This window comes from Corvus moneduloides, chromosome Z (genome assembly GCF_009650955.1).
Source record: "Corvus moneduloides isolate bCorMon1 chromosome Z, bCorMon1.pri, whole genome shotgun sequence".
Taxonomy (NCBI): domain Eukaryota; kingdom Metazoa; phylum Chordata; class Aves; order Passeriformes; family Corvidae; genus Corvus; species Corvus moneduloides.
Window position 1 is genome coordinate 56094711 of NC_045511.1, and position 19047 is coordinate 56113757.

The 19047-nt window shown below is 36.4% G+C and overlaps 1 protein-coding gene across 13 annotated transcripts in view; it reads right to left on the reverse strand.

The window, feature by feature from the left end:
- The window catches only part of ADGRV1 (adhesion G protein-coupled receptor V1), a 317856-nt gene that overhangs the window by 211069 nt on the left and 87740 nt on the right, over window positions 1-19047 (reverse strand). For 11 of the 13 annotated variants that reach the window (XR_004237332.1, XM_032095167.1, XM_032095173.1 and 8 more), the window contains 19 exons: window positions 18801-18980; window positions 17158-17321; window positions 16519-16612; window positions 15889-15918; window positions 13930-14008; window positions 13171-13309; window positions 12500-12641; window positions 11794-12056; window positions 10169-10344; window positions 8568-8692; window positions 7900-8066; window positions 7674-7817; window positions 6683-6790; window positions 5927-6179; window positions 5129-5248; window positions 4728-4950; window positions 4069-4273; window positions 2951-3097; window positions 422-677 (listed from right to left, as the gene is read on the reverse strand). Coding sequence is in view for 12 of the 13 variants with exons in the window: in XM_032095167.1 (XP_031951058.1) it covers window positions 422-677; window positions 2951-3097; window positions 4069-4273; window positions 4728-4950; window positions 5129-5248; window positions 5927-6179; window positions 6683-6790; window positions 7674-7817; window positions 7900-8066; window positions 8568-8692; window positions 10169-10344; window positions 11794-12056; window positions 12500-12641; window positions 13171-13309; window positions 13930-14008; window positions 15889-15918; window positions 16519-16612; window positions 17158-17321; window positions 18801-18980 (3015 nt within the window). In the remaining variant the exon portion in view is untranslated. The remainder of the gene's footprint in view (window positions 1-421; window positions 678-2950; window positions 3098-4068; window positions 4274-4727; window positions 4951-5128; window positions 5249-5926; window positions 6180-6682; window positions 6791-7673; window positions 7818-7899; window positions 8067-8567; window positions 8693-10168; window positions 10345-11793; window positions 12057-12499; window positions 12642-13170; window positions 13310-13929; window positions 14009-15888; window positions 15919-16518; window positions 16613-17157; window positions 17322-18800; window positions 18981-19047) is intronic. The other 2 variants (XM_032095171.1, XM_032095168.1) reach the window with 1 other exon arrangement.

A 19047-nucleotide genomic window follows, 5' to 3' on the forward strand; every position in this document is an offset into this window, starting at 1 on the left:
AACACCACCTTTTTCTTGAAGTGGGATTCACTCCTGCTCTGCTTCCTTCCTTCCCCTCTGACCTCTTTTTGAGCCACTTCAAGAGGAAAGTCTTTCTATGTAAATTATTTTAAATTATATTTTAAATACAGCAATCCCATTAAATGGGCAACTTCTGCCTTTTATATAAACAGAATTATTTTATGCATTAGTGATTTGCAACTTACCTCTTAAACAAGAATGGCTGGAGAATATTTATATATGCAATGTGAAATACAGCATAAAATGTGTGTAGTAAAACAGCATAGTTACATATTTTAAGGGAGATAGATAGTTAGATAGATATAGATATAGATGATATATAGAACAAGTGTTATAACTACAACGATGCTGACTTTGAAAAAACATACATTCTTTCCTAAGAATCAAGAAACAGACTTACCTTCTGGTTCTGTGACTTTAACAAAGAGAGACTCCATATGCCACTCAATCACACCATGTAGAGAGTCACTGGGTAAAATGCTAAGTACAGCTCTTGCCCTTTCAGGATCTATGACAGCTCCTTTTGTGGTATCTTGAACACCCACAGTGGTAACATGGGTGAGTGTGATTTCCACTGCCTCTGAAAGTTCTGCAACACTGTCCGCGAGAATTGTCAGGGTGATTGTGGACAGGGCCTGACCTTCTGAAAATGTAATCTAAAGTTTTAGAGGGAAGGGGGAAAAAAAAGTCAAATTTCTTCTCAGTGTCATTACACTTACAGTTTTATTCTGTAAACTCTATCAGTTATAAAACGCATATATATACACACATACATGTCTTATAGAATCACAGAATACAAGGTTGGAAGGGACTTCAAGGATCATCTGGCACAATCATTCTTGGCAGCACCACAGTCTAAACAAGATGGCTCAGCATCCTGTCCAGTTCAATCTTAAAAGTGTCAGTTTTTGGGAGTACACAACTTCCATGGGAGGTTTATTCCAATGGATGATTGTTCTCATGGTGAAAAATTTTCCTCTTATGTCCAATGAGAATCTCCCCAGGAGTAACTTGCATCCCTTATCCCTTGTCTTTTCAATGTGACACTTTGTAAAAAGTAAGTCTCCTCCTTTGTAACCACCTTTTAAATACTGAAACATGGTCTGAACATAAGGTCTCCCCATAACCTTCTTCTCTCAAGGCTGAACAGTTCTCTCAGCCTTTCCTCATATGACAGTCTTCCCAGACCTCTGACCACACTTGTGGCCAGCTCTGGACCCTCACCAGCCTGTCCTATTTTCCATAGAGGGGACCAAAAATGAACACAGAACACAGAATTCCAGGGGTAGCCCAACCAGTGCTCAGTAGAGTGGGCTAATGACTGCTGCATCGCTGCTGGGGGTGGCCTTGTGGATGCAACCCAGAAACATCCTGGTGGATTGCCTCAGTGTTCACTTAAAACGAGTTTATCGACCAGCAGGATTGCCAGGTCTCATTCCCCAGAGCTAATCCCCAGTCAGGATAGATCCCAGTGGGTGGTGCACTCCTGGATTATGTTTTCCATAGTGTAACATTTGTTCCTGATGGATCTTCCAGCCTACCCAGGTCCTCCTGCTGGGTAGCTTTCCAAAGTGTCCACTCCCTCACTTCGTTTGGTATCATTGTCAAACTTCATCAGAGTATACCTTATCTCATCACCCACATCACTTATGGACATATTAAACACTGTTGGGCCCAATATTTATCCCTGAGGGACCACACTTGTGACAGGCTGTCAGTTCAAAAAGGAGCTATTTACCATCACTCCCTGGGGGCAGCAATAACACATAAGTTTATTTAGAAGGCGGCTATGGCAAGCTGTATCAAAAACCTTGGAGAAATCCAGGTAGACAATGGCTTTTGCTTTTCTTATTAAATAGCCTTTATCTCAAGCTTTTTCTCCTTATTTTCTCCTCATCCTGCTGAGATGGGGGAGTTAAGAGAGAACTACGTGAGGGTTTGTTAGACAGCCAAGGTCAACACACCACACATATACATATCAAAAGAAGGATGAACATATAATATCTATTAAAATCATTGCTATGTGAAAAAGTGGCTACTCAACTTTTTATGTTTCTTCTTTAGACAAAATGATTGATACATGCTTTGTCTATCTACATTCTTATTTTTAAATTCAAAGGGTCCACCACTTGATTAGGTCTTTCTCAACAAAGAAGATGTGTCTATAAACACTTGGACTACACATACTGTATAGGATAAACAAAAATTTCCACTGAACATTATACCTTTCTGACTCGTCTTGCCTACAAACCTATGCAGTGAAATCGTGTAGGATTTAGCTGGAATGCTCAAGGAGTACTCTAACAATTTCAGTTTGATTGTTTTGGCATCCTTAATTTCCCACCCATTTATTTTTCTTTTTTTTTTTCAGGCTTTGTGTCTGCTACAGATGGCCACAAGGTGGAGGATTTTAACTTACAGAAACTGGCTCCTGCTGGTTCTAAGGCATATGAAGAGCTTTGGCTGGCAGGAAGCATGGGGTTTACATGGCTGGGAATCCAAAAATCTCAGAAACACAGAAAACTGGGACTTGCCATGTTCTGCAGGGCCATTTAAGTTCTCCATTGTATTGAGAAGGTCAGGACAAAGAGCAAAGACTCCCAGCTTCCCACCTATGCAAATAGTTTGACATAGTACCTGAATCTCACAGCAGAAGAAAGGAAGATGGGAACAGGATACTACAGATACACAATTCCAGTGCCTGGACAACATTGCAATATCAGGTTCTAGAAGTGTTAGAGTGATATTGCAGTATTATGTGCCAGCCAGAAGTGCAAACCACCAGAATCACAGGAAAGGACAAGGAAGCAGGAATTAACGGAAAAGTGGGCCAATCTAACGTGTACTGTCCTTCTCACTCAGTACATCTGTATTTATTGGCTGAGACAACACAGTAAGTGCTTCCCCAATAACAGTTATTATTAAATACCATTCCTGAAGCTGGAAATATATCACTTATGCTCCCATTAGCGATCCATTCTACTGTAACTCGTCCATATGTTCCTATTAAACGTTCAATATTCAGGGTGATCAAGCTGTCCTGTTCCACTTCTTCAACTTGCTTAAATAAAGAACTCTGAAAAACATACAGCAGCAGAACCAAAGCATTATTTTCTTAGAAAGAAAATTTTCTTTAGGGAACAGAGCATTCAAAGGGGGCCAGAGACATTGGGCATCAATAAATTAATCTACTTTTAAGCAGCTAAATGCAAGTCTATTGATTAAATTTATGTATCTTAATAGGCAGAGGTACTCAACAGGCTCAAATTTCATAAACATAGGAATTTGAAATGTCAGACCTCTTTATCCTAAAGCAAAAAAAATCAATTGTTTTTGTTAGCTTTTTTTAGTACAGCGTTTTATGTCCAAATCATGTGAAGCAGGTAATGAACATGTAGACTTTCAAGACAGACATATTTTTACTGCTGTTACTTTACTATTACTCATCCTCCTCACACAAGTCCAGATGCAATGTTTAATTTCAGTAATGATTCTTCTGTGTTTTGTATCTTCACTATGCATTTAGTACATGTATCTGTTTAGATAACTTCTACAATATTTGATTATTTAAGAATCAAACACCCCAAATAATGCCTTCAGTCTGACATTTTCTCCAAAGTTATTATTTTGTTCAGGCAGATGGGCTCGTCATGTGGCATAACTCAATTAGTATCTATTTTAGAGGAATAGAATCTTTACTGAATTCCCCTGATTAACCAGTTTGTAGAGATTATGATGATATCATATATGCCATCTGAAAACTGAATTTTTAGATTGCTGCAAAATTAAACTGACAAAATAATGGGTTACTCTAAACATAAGGGGATTATAAAAATGACACAATAGGAACAGACTGGAACTGAGTTTCTATTTCCTGTCATCTGTATAACCAAGTAACAATGCTAAATGGAAATCAAAGACCTTCTGTCTCAGGTTGATACAAGACTTTAGAAAAAGAATCCTGTAACATGCTGTTTTAGTATGTTTGTGTTCTGGTATTCAGAAATTATATATACATATTTTAATGATTTACCCTATAAATTTTACCTGAGCAAATGCAATGACTCCATAGGCATTGTCGTTGGAAGGAATAATTATGTTAACAAAACTGTGAACACCAATCTCTGCACCTCCTTTGGGGTTTTTCAGCCACACTTTAAAACATTCTTCCTCTTCTGGGATGATGTCATCCAGGATATTGACTGCTATCACAGCTTCCATGTCCCCAGGCTCAAATATCAATTCACCTGAACTAGCATACAAACAGACACATCAAGTAATTATAAACTGAGGATATGATTAATGAACTTTGAAAGCAGTACTGAAAACTTAATGAGCATTTTTGATGCTGAAATTGTTGTTTATATTCCTGCGTAAGGAGGTTTAAACGTTGTGGAGTTAGTGCTGGGTTTCGTTTTTTTCTAAGTTACAATAGACCATAGAGTAAATGATACTTCTTATTAATGTAATTTAATTTATCCTAAATAAAATCTTCAATATCAAGTCTAACTGCAAGTCCTTTTATTCCACATTTTAAAGCAAGTTGTGAGAAGTTTGACTTCAGGTTATCCTAAGGCTACCTGTGAAAAATTCTCTTTAGTGTTAATAAACACACCACACACAGATGTCTATAGTGGTCTCCACTGTAACAAAAACAGTATCACAGAAAAAGGAATGCAAGAGCTGGGAGAAACCAAAAAACCCACCTAGGTATAAAATCTGACTGGTTGGAGATAGTGGTCAGCTCATAAATCTGGGAGCTGGACTCTACGGAAAGAGCAATCAAGCTCTTGCTGGTGTTCAGAGACCTTGCAGTAGCAGAAGTGATATGATCTGCATATGGGGCTTCCAGCATCAGAGAGAACTGGTTCCCTTCTGAGTTCCAGGAGTAGAGTGCTGTTGTGTCCTTACCAGAGAGGATGATGTGAACTACATGGAGCAAGGAAGAGAAAAAAAGAAATATTCCGTGATATATTTAAAATTAATTGTAATACAGAAATGCCCTTGGCAGCTCAATTGTTAAAGTACCACTTAAAAATCTGATAAATATTATGAAAAAATGAATGCATATATTTCTTCAATTCCAGTACTATAAATGAAATCTTACCTAAACCTGAAGTAGGCATGAAAACATGGATGTTTCTTACAGCAGAAACTGGAAGAGACTGAAAGTGTCTGAAGGTAGACTGCCCTGTCTCCCAGATGAAAATTTCAGAATTTCCAGTTTCTACAAAGGAGAAAAATGACAAAACCTACATTATATTGCTGCCTGTTGATTAAATCACAGACTGGTGGCCATTAAAAGGCAGAGATTTGCAACTTTGTTTAAAAAGTGAGACCAGTGATTGTATCTTCCTTTTTACTTGCATAGCTCCATAGGATCATATCCCATCAGATGATTTATTCAATGACATCATTTAAGGGCTTTTCTGCGCACATGCACACATAAGAACACTAAAAATCCCATCAGACAACAGTCAACTGCAAAGAAACCTATGGACTGCAAGACAAACTTTTAAATAGGCATAGGGATGCAGACATAAAACAATGTCTAAAGTGTCATATTTATTATAAAAATGTACTTTGCTGGACAATAATCTTTGCACATCGCAAGGCTCCAAAAAGCTAATAAGGGGTGCAATTAGCAGCTAGATAAATGGATTTTTTATTTCCTATTGTTCTTGGGAAAATATTTCATTAGTTTCATAAATATTTGAGAACAAACACAATGCTTTCATCTTCTGAAGGACAAAACACAGATTACTTTGATTAGAGGCTTATCAGCAAGTTGTCACCCTCCAGTAATATTTTAATCTCTAGCTAAAGCCCTTTATCCCAAATGCCTTTGCTATAAAAAAAACCAGCACATACTTAGCAAACTCAGTGTTTGTTTTCTGCTAAATACCTTTTGCAACAATTAAATATATATCAGATCCAGAAGTCCAGGCCTCCATATGTTTTATTTCTTTTGCTGGTAACTGATGAAGATTCCTAAACTCATTATTCAGCCATTGGTACAAGAGCACATTCTGGCTGGTATTTGACAAAGCAACTAGTAAGTACATCATGCCTCCTCGGGAAAACAAGGCAATGTTCAGAGCTCTGTAAAGTGGAAGTTGATGATGCAGCACAAATATATCTTTATTCCACTGGAAAATCTGTAAAAATAGAAAAAAAAATTATTCTATATTTATAACTAGCACTAAGAAAAAAGAAATTAAATGTTTTGATGAAATTTGGAAATACTTGTAATTAACTGAATTCTTCTTTTCTAAGGTGGATCCTACATTATGGTGGAAGCATTCTGAAAAGTAACTATAAGTAAGTATCTTACTGCAAGCACCTGTGCCTGTTCTTCAAGATGAACAGATTTATGGTCAGAAGCTATTTCTACTCTTACAGCTGTTTAACATAATAGATTTCAAAACAGCATAAATAAATCAACATAAATCAAACCAAGTTTAAATTACATGTTAATGTAGGGAATGTTGTTACATTTAAACAAGTCTAGAATTTTATGTCTTATAAATCTGTAATAGAAATATAAGTAATTTTTCAGGAATATAGACTTACTTTTTTTTTCTATATTTCCTTCATACCTCAAACTCAAAACTAACCAAACTACCCACATCAAAGCCATGGAAGACAACTGTATTCTAACCTGGATGGAACTGAAACTGGTGGTGTCACTCACAAAAACCAAATAGTCCTCTTCATTCACAGCAAAATGCTTGACAAGTCTGGTATCCAAAACAGAGAGGGTCTGTAGCTACAATGAAAATATGGCAAAAAATGGTATTTGGAAGTCAGTTCAAGTAACAAGTTTATACATACATACACATATTTTTAAAAAACTGTAAAATTACGGTGTATGTAAAATAATTTACAAAAAATGTCATATATGTAATTTTACAATTTTAAACATATATGTGGGGTCATTTAACAAATTAATGTGACTTATCATATGTTTTTAAAAAAATGCTCTATGACTTCATTGCTCCACAATTTGTTTTTTCACTTCCAAGGTCATTGTACCTCACCCTCAAAATATAATTATAAAAAACAGTAGACAACAAGCTGTGGTTTAGGAATGGTGTTTCCCAATTTAGTGTTCCCAGTGAACCACTCCAAACCACGCTGCCTCTTCCTTTCTCCCCTGTAGTGGGATGGAGAGGAGAATTGGAGGCAAAAAAGGTGAAGATCACATGTTGAGATAAGGACAATCTACGGCAAACAGCAATGTGATGAGAAAATGAACAGTAATAACAGCAATAATAGTGACAGAGGCTACAAGAGAGGCAAAGATTCACATGTCAAAATGCTCATTATGCACAACCCGTCAATACAGGAACTGCCCCCATGCTACCCCGACCCCTTGGAGGGCCTCCCTCCTCCATCCCCAAAAAATGACATGAAGTGGTATAGAATAACCTCTGGGTCCCAGCCATGCCGCCTCCTGGCTACTGCAAAAATTAACCCTGTCCTGGCCTAAACCAGGACAATAACTTACATCACTGACTCATGCAGAGTGTTCAGATGCCAAACTAGGTGAGAACAGAGTGCTTTTTCCCAAACCATGGCCAGACAGAAGGGCCTTACAAAGTCCTTTCTAACCCCATTATTTAATGATTTTGTAAGTTACACAGATTTACCTTCAACAGTTTGCGTCCAGGCATGAATGCATATATACTGCTGTTGGAAGCTCCCTGCCTGGTTCCTCCATGAGTAATCACAAGGTAGGGAGAAGCATGGATTTGGAAAGACACACAGCTTTTAGGATCCCACATACTGAAATTCTGAGAGAGAAACAAAAAAGTAGAACTGAGACCTCAAGGTTTTATTAAGCAACATGGTTGGTGTCTGTATGCAAGCATTTACCTCAATGGCAACAAAAACTCCTTTCCACTGGTAGAGAGTAGAAAACACAGCTGGAGGTGAACGCAATAGCACACCATACAGTATTTCTGCTGATCGAAAGAAACACCAGCTAGCTGCTGACTCTTCCACAAAGCTTTGCAAGACAGACAGGACACTGATACTACCCCCTGCAATAGAGTATAAGAAAAAACACCATTTTCATTATTTATTTGACAAAACCAAATATATATATATATTTTCACACCGAGGTTGTACTGGGAGTTAAACAATAAATGCATTTTTCATATACAGAAGATGCATAGGCAATTTGAGTGCGATTCAGAGTGACTCCATTTAGAATTTAGGTAGTCAGAAAATTAACAAGATAGGAAGAAATAAAAAAGTGACAAAGAAACTAAAAATGTGTTTATCCTCATTATAAGTCAAAGGTCTAGTGAAAATATATAAGCAACAGGAAGAACAATACAGATTGTTGAAACTCTTGCAGCAGTGGCTGATGACAAGCTGACTCTTAAGCAGCTAAAATCTTTTATCTAATGAATTTTGATATCATAGGAACATTATAAGTGAATTTTCATTCCCAAGTTGTATCTCCTGTATGTTTGGTTACTCTGTGGCTATCTCCACTAATAAAATAGCAATGGATGCTCTTGATAAAGTGAACGTACTGATGCCAAATGCAGTATCCGACAATGTCTCCCACTCAACACTCACAGTCACGTTGAGCCCATTACTCCGTGAAACTTTCAAATAAACTGTAGTGTTCGCCTCTTCAACTGTGAAGATATTTGTCCTAAATTTGAGAATTGTGAAAATAAATTTCAAGAAGTATTTCTATAGTATAAGATTCTTATAGTACATTTTCAGCACAGAATATGCAATAAAAAGAAAATACTGGGTTTTCTCTGTGATGGACTAATACTGATTAAGGTTGCCCAATGTTTCTTCACACAAGACCTTGACAAAATCATCCAATATTCAACAAAACCTTAAACTACCCTGAAATTTAACACACCAACTATATGGGTAAAGCTGAATGATTTATGAAAACATCATTCCGTATCATAGACTCATATGATCATAGAATGGTTAGGGTTGCAAGGGACCTTAAAGATCATCTAGTTCCAACCCTCCTGCCATGAGCAGGGAGATCCTCAACTAGACCGGGCTGCTCAGAGCTCCATTGAACCTGGCCTTGAACACCTCCAGGGATGCAGCATCCACAACTTTTCTGGGTAACCTGTGCCAGTGCCTCACCACCCTCACAATAAAGAATTTCTTCCTACTGTCTAATCCGAACCTACTGTCTTTCAGTTTTAAGCCATTCCCTCTTCTCTTGTCACTACATGCAAAAAGTTCCTCTCCAACTTTCTGATAGGCTTCCTTTAGGTACTGGAAGGCTGCAACGGGTCAGCCCAAAGCTGCCTCTTCTCTAGGCTGAACAATCCCAATTCTCTCAGCTTCTCCTCATAGCAGAGATGCTCCATCCCTCTGATCAACTGAGTGGCTTCCTCTGGTTCTGCTCCAACAGCTCCATGTCCTTCCTCTGCTGGGACCCCAGAGCTGGAGGCAGCTCTGCAGGTGGGGTCCCAGCAGAACGGAGCAGAAGGGTCTGAATCCGCTCCCTCCAAAGCTGCCCACGGGGCTTTGGATGCAGCCCAGGACATGTTTGGTTTTCTGGGCTGCAAGTGCCCATGGCCAGGGCATGGCCAGCCTCTCACCCAGCAGCACCCCCATGTCCTTCGGGGCAGGGCAGCTCTCGATCCGTTCATCCCCCAGCCTGTACTGCGCGTTCCTCTGACCCAGGGGCAGCACCAGCACTTGGTCTTATTAAACCTCATGAGTTTCCCAGATGCCACTTCTTGAGCCTGTCCAAGTAAGATGGCTCATTTGGTTCTGAGAAACAGCCCTGAATGAGGGTGTATCTTGCACAAGCTTAAATAAATAATTAAATTACAAAATTTCTGATTCCCTGGGCACTGGTCTAAGGTTTGGAGCCGTTAATATGGATTACTATTTGTGAAATGTTTGAGGACTAATGAAGCACTGTTTCAAGGAAAAAAACATAGTTCAAAAATCAACACTTCTAATGGTGAATAGTCCATTTCAAGTGTTTTTCTGTTCTTCTACATAGCAGTAATAGTATTTGAAAGATAGTGTACTTTTTAAACTTAAAAATTTTACAGTTGGATTGCTAATTTTTTTTTAAAGGAAAGCCATCTCTATGGAACATAAAAAACTTCATTTTAATTGTATCAGGGTTTAGTACCTATTTGTAACTGGGTAGATGCTGAAAAGCCCCAGTGGAGCCTGGTTCTGCAGTATTGTAATCATAGTTTGCACTCTGGTGCCTAGTCTGGCTCCTCCAGTTGGATTGAACAGGGTGACAATAAAGTGCTCATCCATTTCTGGTTCTTCATCCAGGATTGCAGAAATATGCAGTGTCTGACAAGAAACAAGCATGGAAAGCTGGTGAGACTTGACAGCTAACAATGGCAATGCTATTCAGACCATGCTGCTGTTTCTGCTCATTCTCTGAACAGCTCTGGACAGCAGAGCAGTACAACAGCAGCTCTGGAAACTGTAGAAGGCAGGAGTAAGCCATGGACAGTTCAGGCTGGGGTTCTAAAGTAATCCCTCTGGTGACCCACATTAGTGCAACACTAACATGAGCATATCCACTTTTAATTTTTCCCTTCCTCTCTTTCCTCTTATCCTAAGGTTCTCTGAAATGTAACAGGTTTTGAACCTTTTTTCATACTTCTGTTTTGTACTTATTCCACACATTCCTTGGTAATTCACAGTCCTCATACAGCTACCTGATCCCCTAGTGCAGCTTAATCAAGTTGGGTTTACTTTACTTGAATTGTCAACTGAACTAGCTCATAGGCAATAGGGTAGTTACACTTCTGGTACTGGGAACAAAGAGGGAGAAAAGGCAATAGAGGAATATTTGAAATACTCTCTTCCTTATGGTTTTTTTCCCTCTACTGCACCACGGTGGATAAGAATAGGATTGTCTCAAGGTGGTCTCAAATCAGCAGAGAACAGTCTAGAAAGAAGTAGATGTTTTCACTGTCATTCTCCCTATTACCCAAAGAGGTGGAAGTTACACTGGTACATGTAGCTTTGCCATAGAAAAATTATTTAGTAATAACAGATCTGGAACTGAACTAGAGCTTACAACCTTTTAGATCTCTATTTAATTCTGCAATAAACCATATTTAAAGACTGCATTGAGAAATCTTTTACTCCATACTTCTCACAGGTCTGCTAAACTGGCCATCACTGAGGTTCCAAATGCATTTTAGGTTCAGAAACTGAAAACCAGTGTTTCCAGAAAGGCTTGTTTCAGATTCTACTTCACTAACCATAATATACTAACCTGTTACTGACACATTTCCTGGCTGACATTCTTGTGGGGACAGTATAGAAGCAGTGGGCTTAATACTGCCAGAAAAATAAGTAATTTTCAATTTCTAAAACTCTGAAAGCTGTTCAACTTTTGCCTTTGCTGCAGCATACTCTGTTCAGTTCAGGTCACATAAAAGAATGGAACTTTTCATTCCAATATAATTATTTACAGTAGTAAATTATTACTTCATGTCAAAGTTTGTCTTTCAGCTACATACTAAACACATATGAATAAATGTTCCTATTCATACATCATATTATATACCTATTATATTGTTTTCAGTTTACCTGAGCTATTACAAAGAGGGAAGTATCTACAGCAAAGCATATTCAATTTTTATGCACTCCCACAACTCAGTTTATTCTGAGAATTAAGGAAAACGTAAGAAAAAAATACATGAAAACAAACGCATTTCTGAAATCTTTCACATAACTTAAAATCAGACTTATTTACTTTTTGGGTTATAACTACCATATTACCTTAAATCTGACTCCCTCTTCCAGCACAATGTATCCTTGAGAAGGGGTCAAATCCACTGATGGCTCTGAAGAATTAATTTCACTTACAAGATATTGAACAGACACCATTCCAAATATTCCCTGAGGAGGTTCTCTAATAATATTTAATACTGCAACACTTTCCATCAGATGGAGAGCTGTTTGCTCTCTTAGGAAGAAGTGATCACTGTTATTGAATGACAAAACTCCATGTCCATCATCATTGGCAAATATAGTAATTGTGGCTTTTGAGAAATAAATAATAGAAACATGCTTTAATTAACATAGTAAAATATAATTGTACACATACACAAATAAATAAATAAATAAATAAATATATATACATAAATCCATTCTTTCTTTAATATATGGATTATGCTTTTATTTCCCTGATATTACTGAAGAGAATATGTAAATATTCTGCTTTATCTAGGAAGATCTCTAGAAAGGAAGAGTCTAGACTCTCTTATTTAAAAATCCAGCTTTTGCATTTTCTGATTCCTTATTTTACGTATTATTTTGTTAATTTTACGTTTTTCACAGGGATGTTTAAGAACTTTTCAAGTGAGTTTAATGATTTAGCATAGAAGGGCGCTGGTGCTTTCTAAAATGTGATTATTCAGAAGAATGAAATTAAAGTGACTGAGATACAATTCTGAAGAGCAAGAACATCAAAACTAAGTTTTACCTGTTGAGTTCTCCCCTAATTCCAGGCCAAATGAGGGATTTGTTAGAATTAACTGGAACTTCTCAACACCTTCAGGAATATCATCATCACAAATCACAACAACAACAGATTTATTCCTTTCTCCATCAGCAAAAAAAAGAGTCTAGCATTGAAACACAGAAAGCATTGAATACTCAACAGCTGATAATGAACACAGAAATTTTAAACAAAGGTATAGCAGAATTGTGTTAAATAGGGAGGAAAGAAGAGGCGAGAAGAGCAGTAATTTCTATGTCCCTTAGAAATCAATTGAGAAAGAAGCAAAACAGTTAAATAGTTTAGCACATTGCAGAGTGAGGACAAGCAAGAGCAATTCACTTTGAAAATTCTGTTGTAAAAAATATTAAAACCTACATGAAATCTTATATGCTCTTGTCTAAGCAAAACTGTATTTGAAATAGATGTTTGCAAGTTTACGTGTCTTATATTTTAAAATACTTCAATACTAAAAAAGAAAGAAAGACTAAAATAAGATGACTATATCTATCTCATTCTATTAAGATGATCAGAGCAACTGAAACAAGTTGAGAAATCTAGCTGTTCTAGTGACCATTCTGCAGAATTAGTAAGAAGATGCTCTTTTGAGGAAGTTGAAGGAATGAAAACTACTAGATTTAAAATTTGCTTCTTACCCTTGAGATCACATTAAAATCCAAACCCAGCTGTGCCTCCAAATTTTGGGCATAAAAAAATACAGATACATTGCCATAAGATCCTTTGTTTCGGTATGCCATTATTGTCAGATTCCCATGAGATTCATTAACTTCAAAACTAAAACAAAAACCAAGACAAATTCTCAGTGCCCACTGAGCATGCTATTTTAATAAGATTGTAGATAATTGTTATATTTTCACTTAAAATCCTCCCTTCTACATTAAAAGAAAAAGGCACCATTACAGTAAGGCATCATTACCACTGTCTAATGCAACCATTATACCTTTGTTTCTTATCAAAATGGAATTGAGCTATAGTATGTTACCCTTTTCCCCTACTTTTTAGTGGCAGATTAAGCCCGTCTATGAGCATGAATGCCTTCTTCTTAGCTCCTGGAAATCAGAGAAAAAGATCTTGGAGATGCCAATGTGCATGCTTACATGTACACAGAGGCTGGGGCACTGTATGGAGGCTGGGAGAGTAATGGAAGTTCACAATACCGAAGGACAATAGTGAAAGTACATGGTAGCATAAGATTTCTGAGTAAACATACTGTAAATGTTGGTTTCTAGTATGGGAATTATCTTTCCAGTTCCACTGAACTGAATGATATGTTGTCATCTCAAAGATGTGATCCTGTTGTTAATAGGAGCTTTTCTGTTAACTGAAAATAAAAATAGCTGGGCAACACTAATCATTAACTTACATAGGCAGCTTTTCAAGGAGACAAGACTTACTTGGTACTTTCCCATTCAACTACTCCACTTACTCCATCATTAGCATCAATAATAATTTGAGAAGCTAAACCTTCCACATCTAAAATGGAAAACAGAACGACATATACGTAAGAACAACAGAGTTCATCTTCATTATTTTCAAGAATAATAAAAGCATTTATTTATATCTTTAATAATTTTGTAGGAGAAATACATAATTTTCCATTTCCAAAATGTGGAGGAGAAAATGAAGTGGGCAAGATACTTAGAAAGGCTTAAAGAAAATCTGTCCTTACTAGCTTACTGTAAGAACTGCAACACAGTGCCTTGAATTACCACTCTTACACTTAATGTATCGGGGGGGGAAAAAAAGGCTAAAAAAATTTTAGAAAAAAAACATGGCACAGAAAAAGTAGAAAATGCAAAAAAGCAAGATTTTTCATCAAGTCTTAATTCATCTTCACTGTGTGTTTTTATTATGATGATATTTAACGTTTCGCAGACTGTGCCATTCTGGGTATGGGAGGGAAAATGAGTAAGAAAGAATAAATGATCCAGTATATCATTTCATATTCATGTTTCAGGGCCTGATAATAAACCTTAATGGCAGACACCTCAGATTCTGCTATAAAAACAAAATCATTAATTTCCTTTTAGGTAGTTTAGGTACTGTAAAACATACGTATCTTCAAAATAGCTCTGAAAGATTACTGTATGTATTGCCCTGTGAAAATACTGAATAATAGATTAATGCCAGCAATGTCCACTAATTTCAGGGACCAGAACTTGACAGTCAGAACTTGATTCTTCTGAGAAAATAATGCCTTAATTTGTTCAAACAGCATCACATGACTACTTTAATTTATGTCACTTTACTTTTAATAAAAATTAGAAAGAAATGAAGACTGACAGTTTCTACAAAACAAATTGACTCCACTAAATCTGTAGCAAATATACTATTTTTAGATCCATCAGAAAGATTTCTATCAAATCAGATAAAACTGAACAAAAGTAAAAGATCACTGCCATGAATCCAAATCTGACACTATGAGATAGTGATGAACACCAGCAGCAGCTGCAACACCTCTACAGACAGCAGAAAGGTTTAGAAATCCATAGGGATTACAGTGAACATAGACCTTTCAGCTTTGTAAGTCATGTTTTCCCTTGTTGAGTCATAGTCTGATCAACTCACTCAAGATCTATAATACTTCGCTTTCAACATCAGACCCTTTATTTCATATTTGGCATCCTTCCTCTCCTCTGATGCCCTCCTGCCATTTTACTCCATCTTAAGTCTTTCTTTTATCTATGAAGTTTTCTCATTTTTCTTTCCTCATTCTCAAGTATCAAGATTTTCTTAATTCCTTGCACTTTTGTATTAGAGTTGGGCCTTTCCTTCCACCTTTTCTAAAGGATGGGATGAAGCAAAAGCAACCTACACCACATATTACATGCACATGGCTATGACAGGGACAGCATTTACGATATATTACAGATGCATAAGATTAACTGCACATCAGTATCATGTGCAGAACACCTTCAATATCACTTTCAATATTAGACACCTAGAATCATATTAAAGATTTTCTATGGGGTATGGGATTGCTAAATCCTAAACAAATGCACTGCACTGACAAGGATTTGAATCCTCAATCATACCAAAGAAAATACACAAAAGGGAAAACAAGATTAGAAAATAGTCTGATAACAGAATTAATTGTGACATTTTATAATGAGGAAAAATTTTTGCCTCATAGATTAAAGCTATTATCTGATCGTCCTAAATATATCAGCGTCAAATGGTCATGATTCAGACTGCTAACCCCTTACGGCAGAAGGTAAGACTATACTGCACTCAGAACAATTTAACTCAGAAAATCCTTCATACTTTAATGTTACTCTTTTTATGTTTTAAATTTTAAACTCAAGTAATCATAGCTCAGTGTCTACACATCGTCAATCAGGCTTGCAAGTTACCTTTCAGTCTGTAACGAATTAACTCTGTCACTTCAATACGCGTGCAAAGAAAGGGAAAAAGAGTCATAGAAGATGTTAGAAATAATCAGCATAATTAGCCACTGGTGCCACAGGATAACCCAACTGTCTTTAAAGACAATGGCAGCTATGCTGCTGAGTTCAGAAGCAGAATGAGGACCTAAGTAAGCAAACAATAAATGAAGTTCTGTGGAAGAGTAGGAATACAGTAGATCATGACTCCTAAAAGTAAATCTGATGAAGTATAATAAAAAGACACTTTTAAAAGAGTGAGCAAAGGAACTACTTGAATTCTTTGTACATACTTGTTTCCATCATGTACTTGGAAATAAAATCACATTAACATACATTGCCAATGCAACTTTTGAGGTAACTGTGTTCTCCAACTGGTAATTACTAAATAACTCCTCTATGAAAATTGTCTTAAAATTTTTACAGGGCTTTAAAAAGTAAGAAGCCAGAGTAATAATGACTATGTTTGATGTTCTACAGTGTTGCAGAACACCCTAGTTGGGAAGTGGCAAGTGGAATAATGATACGCCAGAGTAATATAATGTGCATTCAATTTATATAAAAATAAAATTAAACTTAATTGTTTGTAAGTTGTTTTACCCAGCCTAGGTAGGGAAGAAGTTGAATGGTTCATGATAAGTTCCACTGAAGTTAAATTAACCAAGAAGAATTCTTGCACTTCTGGTACATCATCCTACAAAACACAAATCCAGTATATCCTCTTTTCATTTTCTTAAGAAACAGTCACAGAATTTGCTACAAAGCCACACACTAAAAGTCTCAAACCTTACAGCAACACTAGAATTAATTTATGTTTCCATTTTCCTCAACACTTTTATAAAAAATGTTTTATCTTGAATGAATTATGAAGCAAGACATTGTATTTAATGGAAAAGACTGTGGTGACACTGAACTAGATGCGAATAAATTTCTGCTCAATTTTAAAGGCACAAATAGCAACCAGTGATAAAGTAAGAGCCTGTAGCAATGATTTACACTGGTCTGAATATCAGAAAATAAATTATTAATGAGAGAGTTAAATTTCATTTAACTGTAAGTAGCACTGTTTTCTGTTATTATGTGTCCTCTGTGTTTTTATCATTAAAGACAAAACCAGTCTTTCTAACTTACAATAAAATCGATAGCTTCAAGTAATATAGCTTGCAAGCTTCAGGTCCCCCAATATTCCTTTTCAGTTGTCATACAGATAAGTATAGAGTGAAAGGATATAAAGTTTACCTCTAGAATAGTTACATTTATGGCAGCTGATGTTTCTCCTTCTTTCAAAATCACTGAGTCAGAAACAGCTACATAATCAGCTCCTGGTTCAGCCAAGGTCCCCTCTGTCTGATTACTTAAGGAGACCAATCCTTGAACTGTGGCATATGTAATATTGATAGCACCTGTTTAAAATGTGACCAAAAATATCCACTTTTTTCAATTCTTATGCAATGCTCACTAGAATAGACAAAGAAAAGAGATTAAATGCTCATTGATAAAATGAAAAGCGTAACTGCAAACCAGAAGGATTAAAACATTAATCTGGAGCCAATGGGACTTATTTCTTTCAGTCCAGACTTTAATGACTTGTCCAACACCACAGGACTCAGAAAGCATTAGGAACCAATGTAATCATATATTTGAGGTGCTGTGGAGTGCAAATATTACATTACATTCCTGGGATATCTAATGTATTATTAATACCAGGTTTGGTGTCAAGGGAAATAGAGCGTTTCAGGAATGACCGATTTCTACAAAAGGCTCTAAGGACAGTGCTAAATGTAGTTTCCTTCCCAGAAAGACTGACATAGATGTTGACAGAGAATAAAAATTAGGGGACACACTGATAAATTTTACTAAAGGAAAAGCTAGACATTTTTTTAATAATAAAGCCACATCTCACTAATCTGCCAGAGTAAGTCAAGCTGTAAATTTAAAGAGAGTGATCCTGGAGATAAAATGACAAATGAAATTCAAAGCTAGTCTGTACGAAATAAAACATCAGGTATAAAAGAAACTTAGTTATAATAAATAATGATGGAGTTCAACTGAGAGATTTTACATTTACAATGGATACTTAGAATAAATTGTTTCCTAAGTATTGTCTGAAAGGTAATTTAAATACTGATTGACATTAAAAAAGAAATGGGAAACACAGAAATGTCATTAAAATTCCTCTTCAGATTTGTAGTGTGTCCAGATCTTGAATGCTTGTTTCAACTGATCACTTCACCTCAAAGTAGATAAAAGAAACTAAGAGAAATTACCACTGAGGTCTAACTATAGTCTAAAAATTTAAAGAGAACTTGACTATGCATGTTATCTCTCAATGAAAGTAAAAATACTCAGGAAACAAACACAAGAAAATATTTTGGCACACAATATATTACTGAAGTTAGTACCACTTAATTTGATTTTGAAAGGACAAACTGAACCAAAAAGAGATACAGAATTCTTAGAGGAGGCATAAACTGAATTCAGAGGCAAATTTTTCCATGGGATATTCCTAAACTGTCAGATTCTGGAAGTTTATAGAGGGGATACTGTGGGAATGATAATTCCATACAAGACGCTTTTCTCATGTTTTTTATTTCTTCTGGACAGACTAACACTTCAAGACAGATTTATTAGACATAAAAGTACAACCGTAACAGTCAACTAGCTATGCCACAGCTCCCAGACCCCTTGCTATGGAATTAAATGCTATAGCTTCACTTTTAACAAAAACTTAGTTTCCAAGCCTGCAGTAAGGGGCCTAGAAGTTCTGAAAATATCAATTGTACCCAAGATTTTCCAGAATTTCCAGCCTCCCTGTCATGGTTTTCATTTGTCTAATGATTTTGAAAACAAAATTTAAATTCTCTTGGAGATGTTATACAAACCTAGAGATCCAAATTCTCTGTTAATAAAAAGCTGAACTGTTTTGTTTTCCTCTGGAAGTAAAACTACCCTGGATGGAGAAGCAAAATTCAGTACTCCATGTGGTTCATCACTAGCTTCTACTGTCAGAACAGCTTCATATCCTTGACTGTCCAAAACAGCAGCACCAGAAGGAGAAACACCTGCAAAAGAATCAATGGACTGCAGTTAATAAAGTGCTAGGTAAATAAAGTTTTGTCTTCCATTACT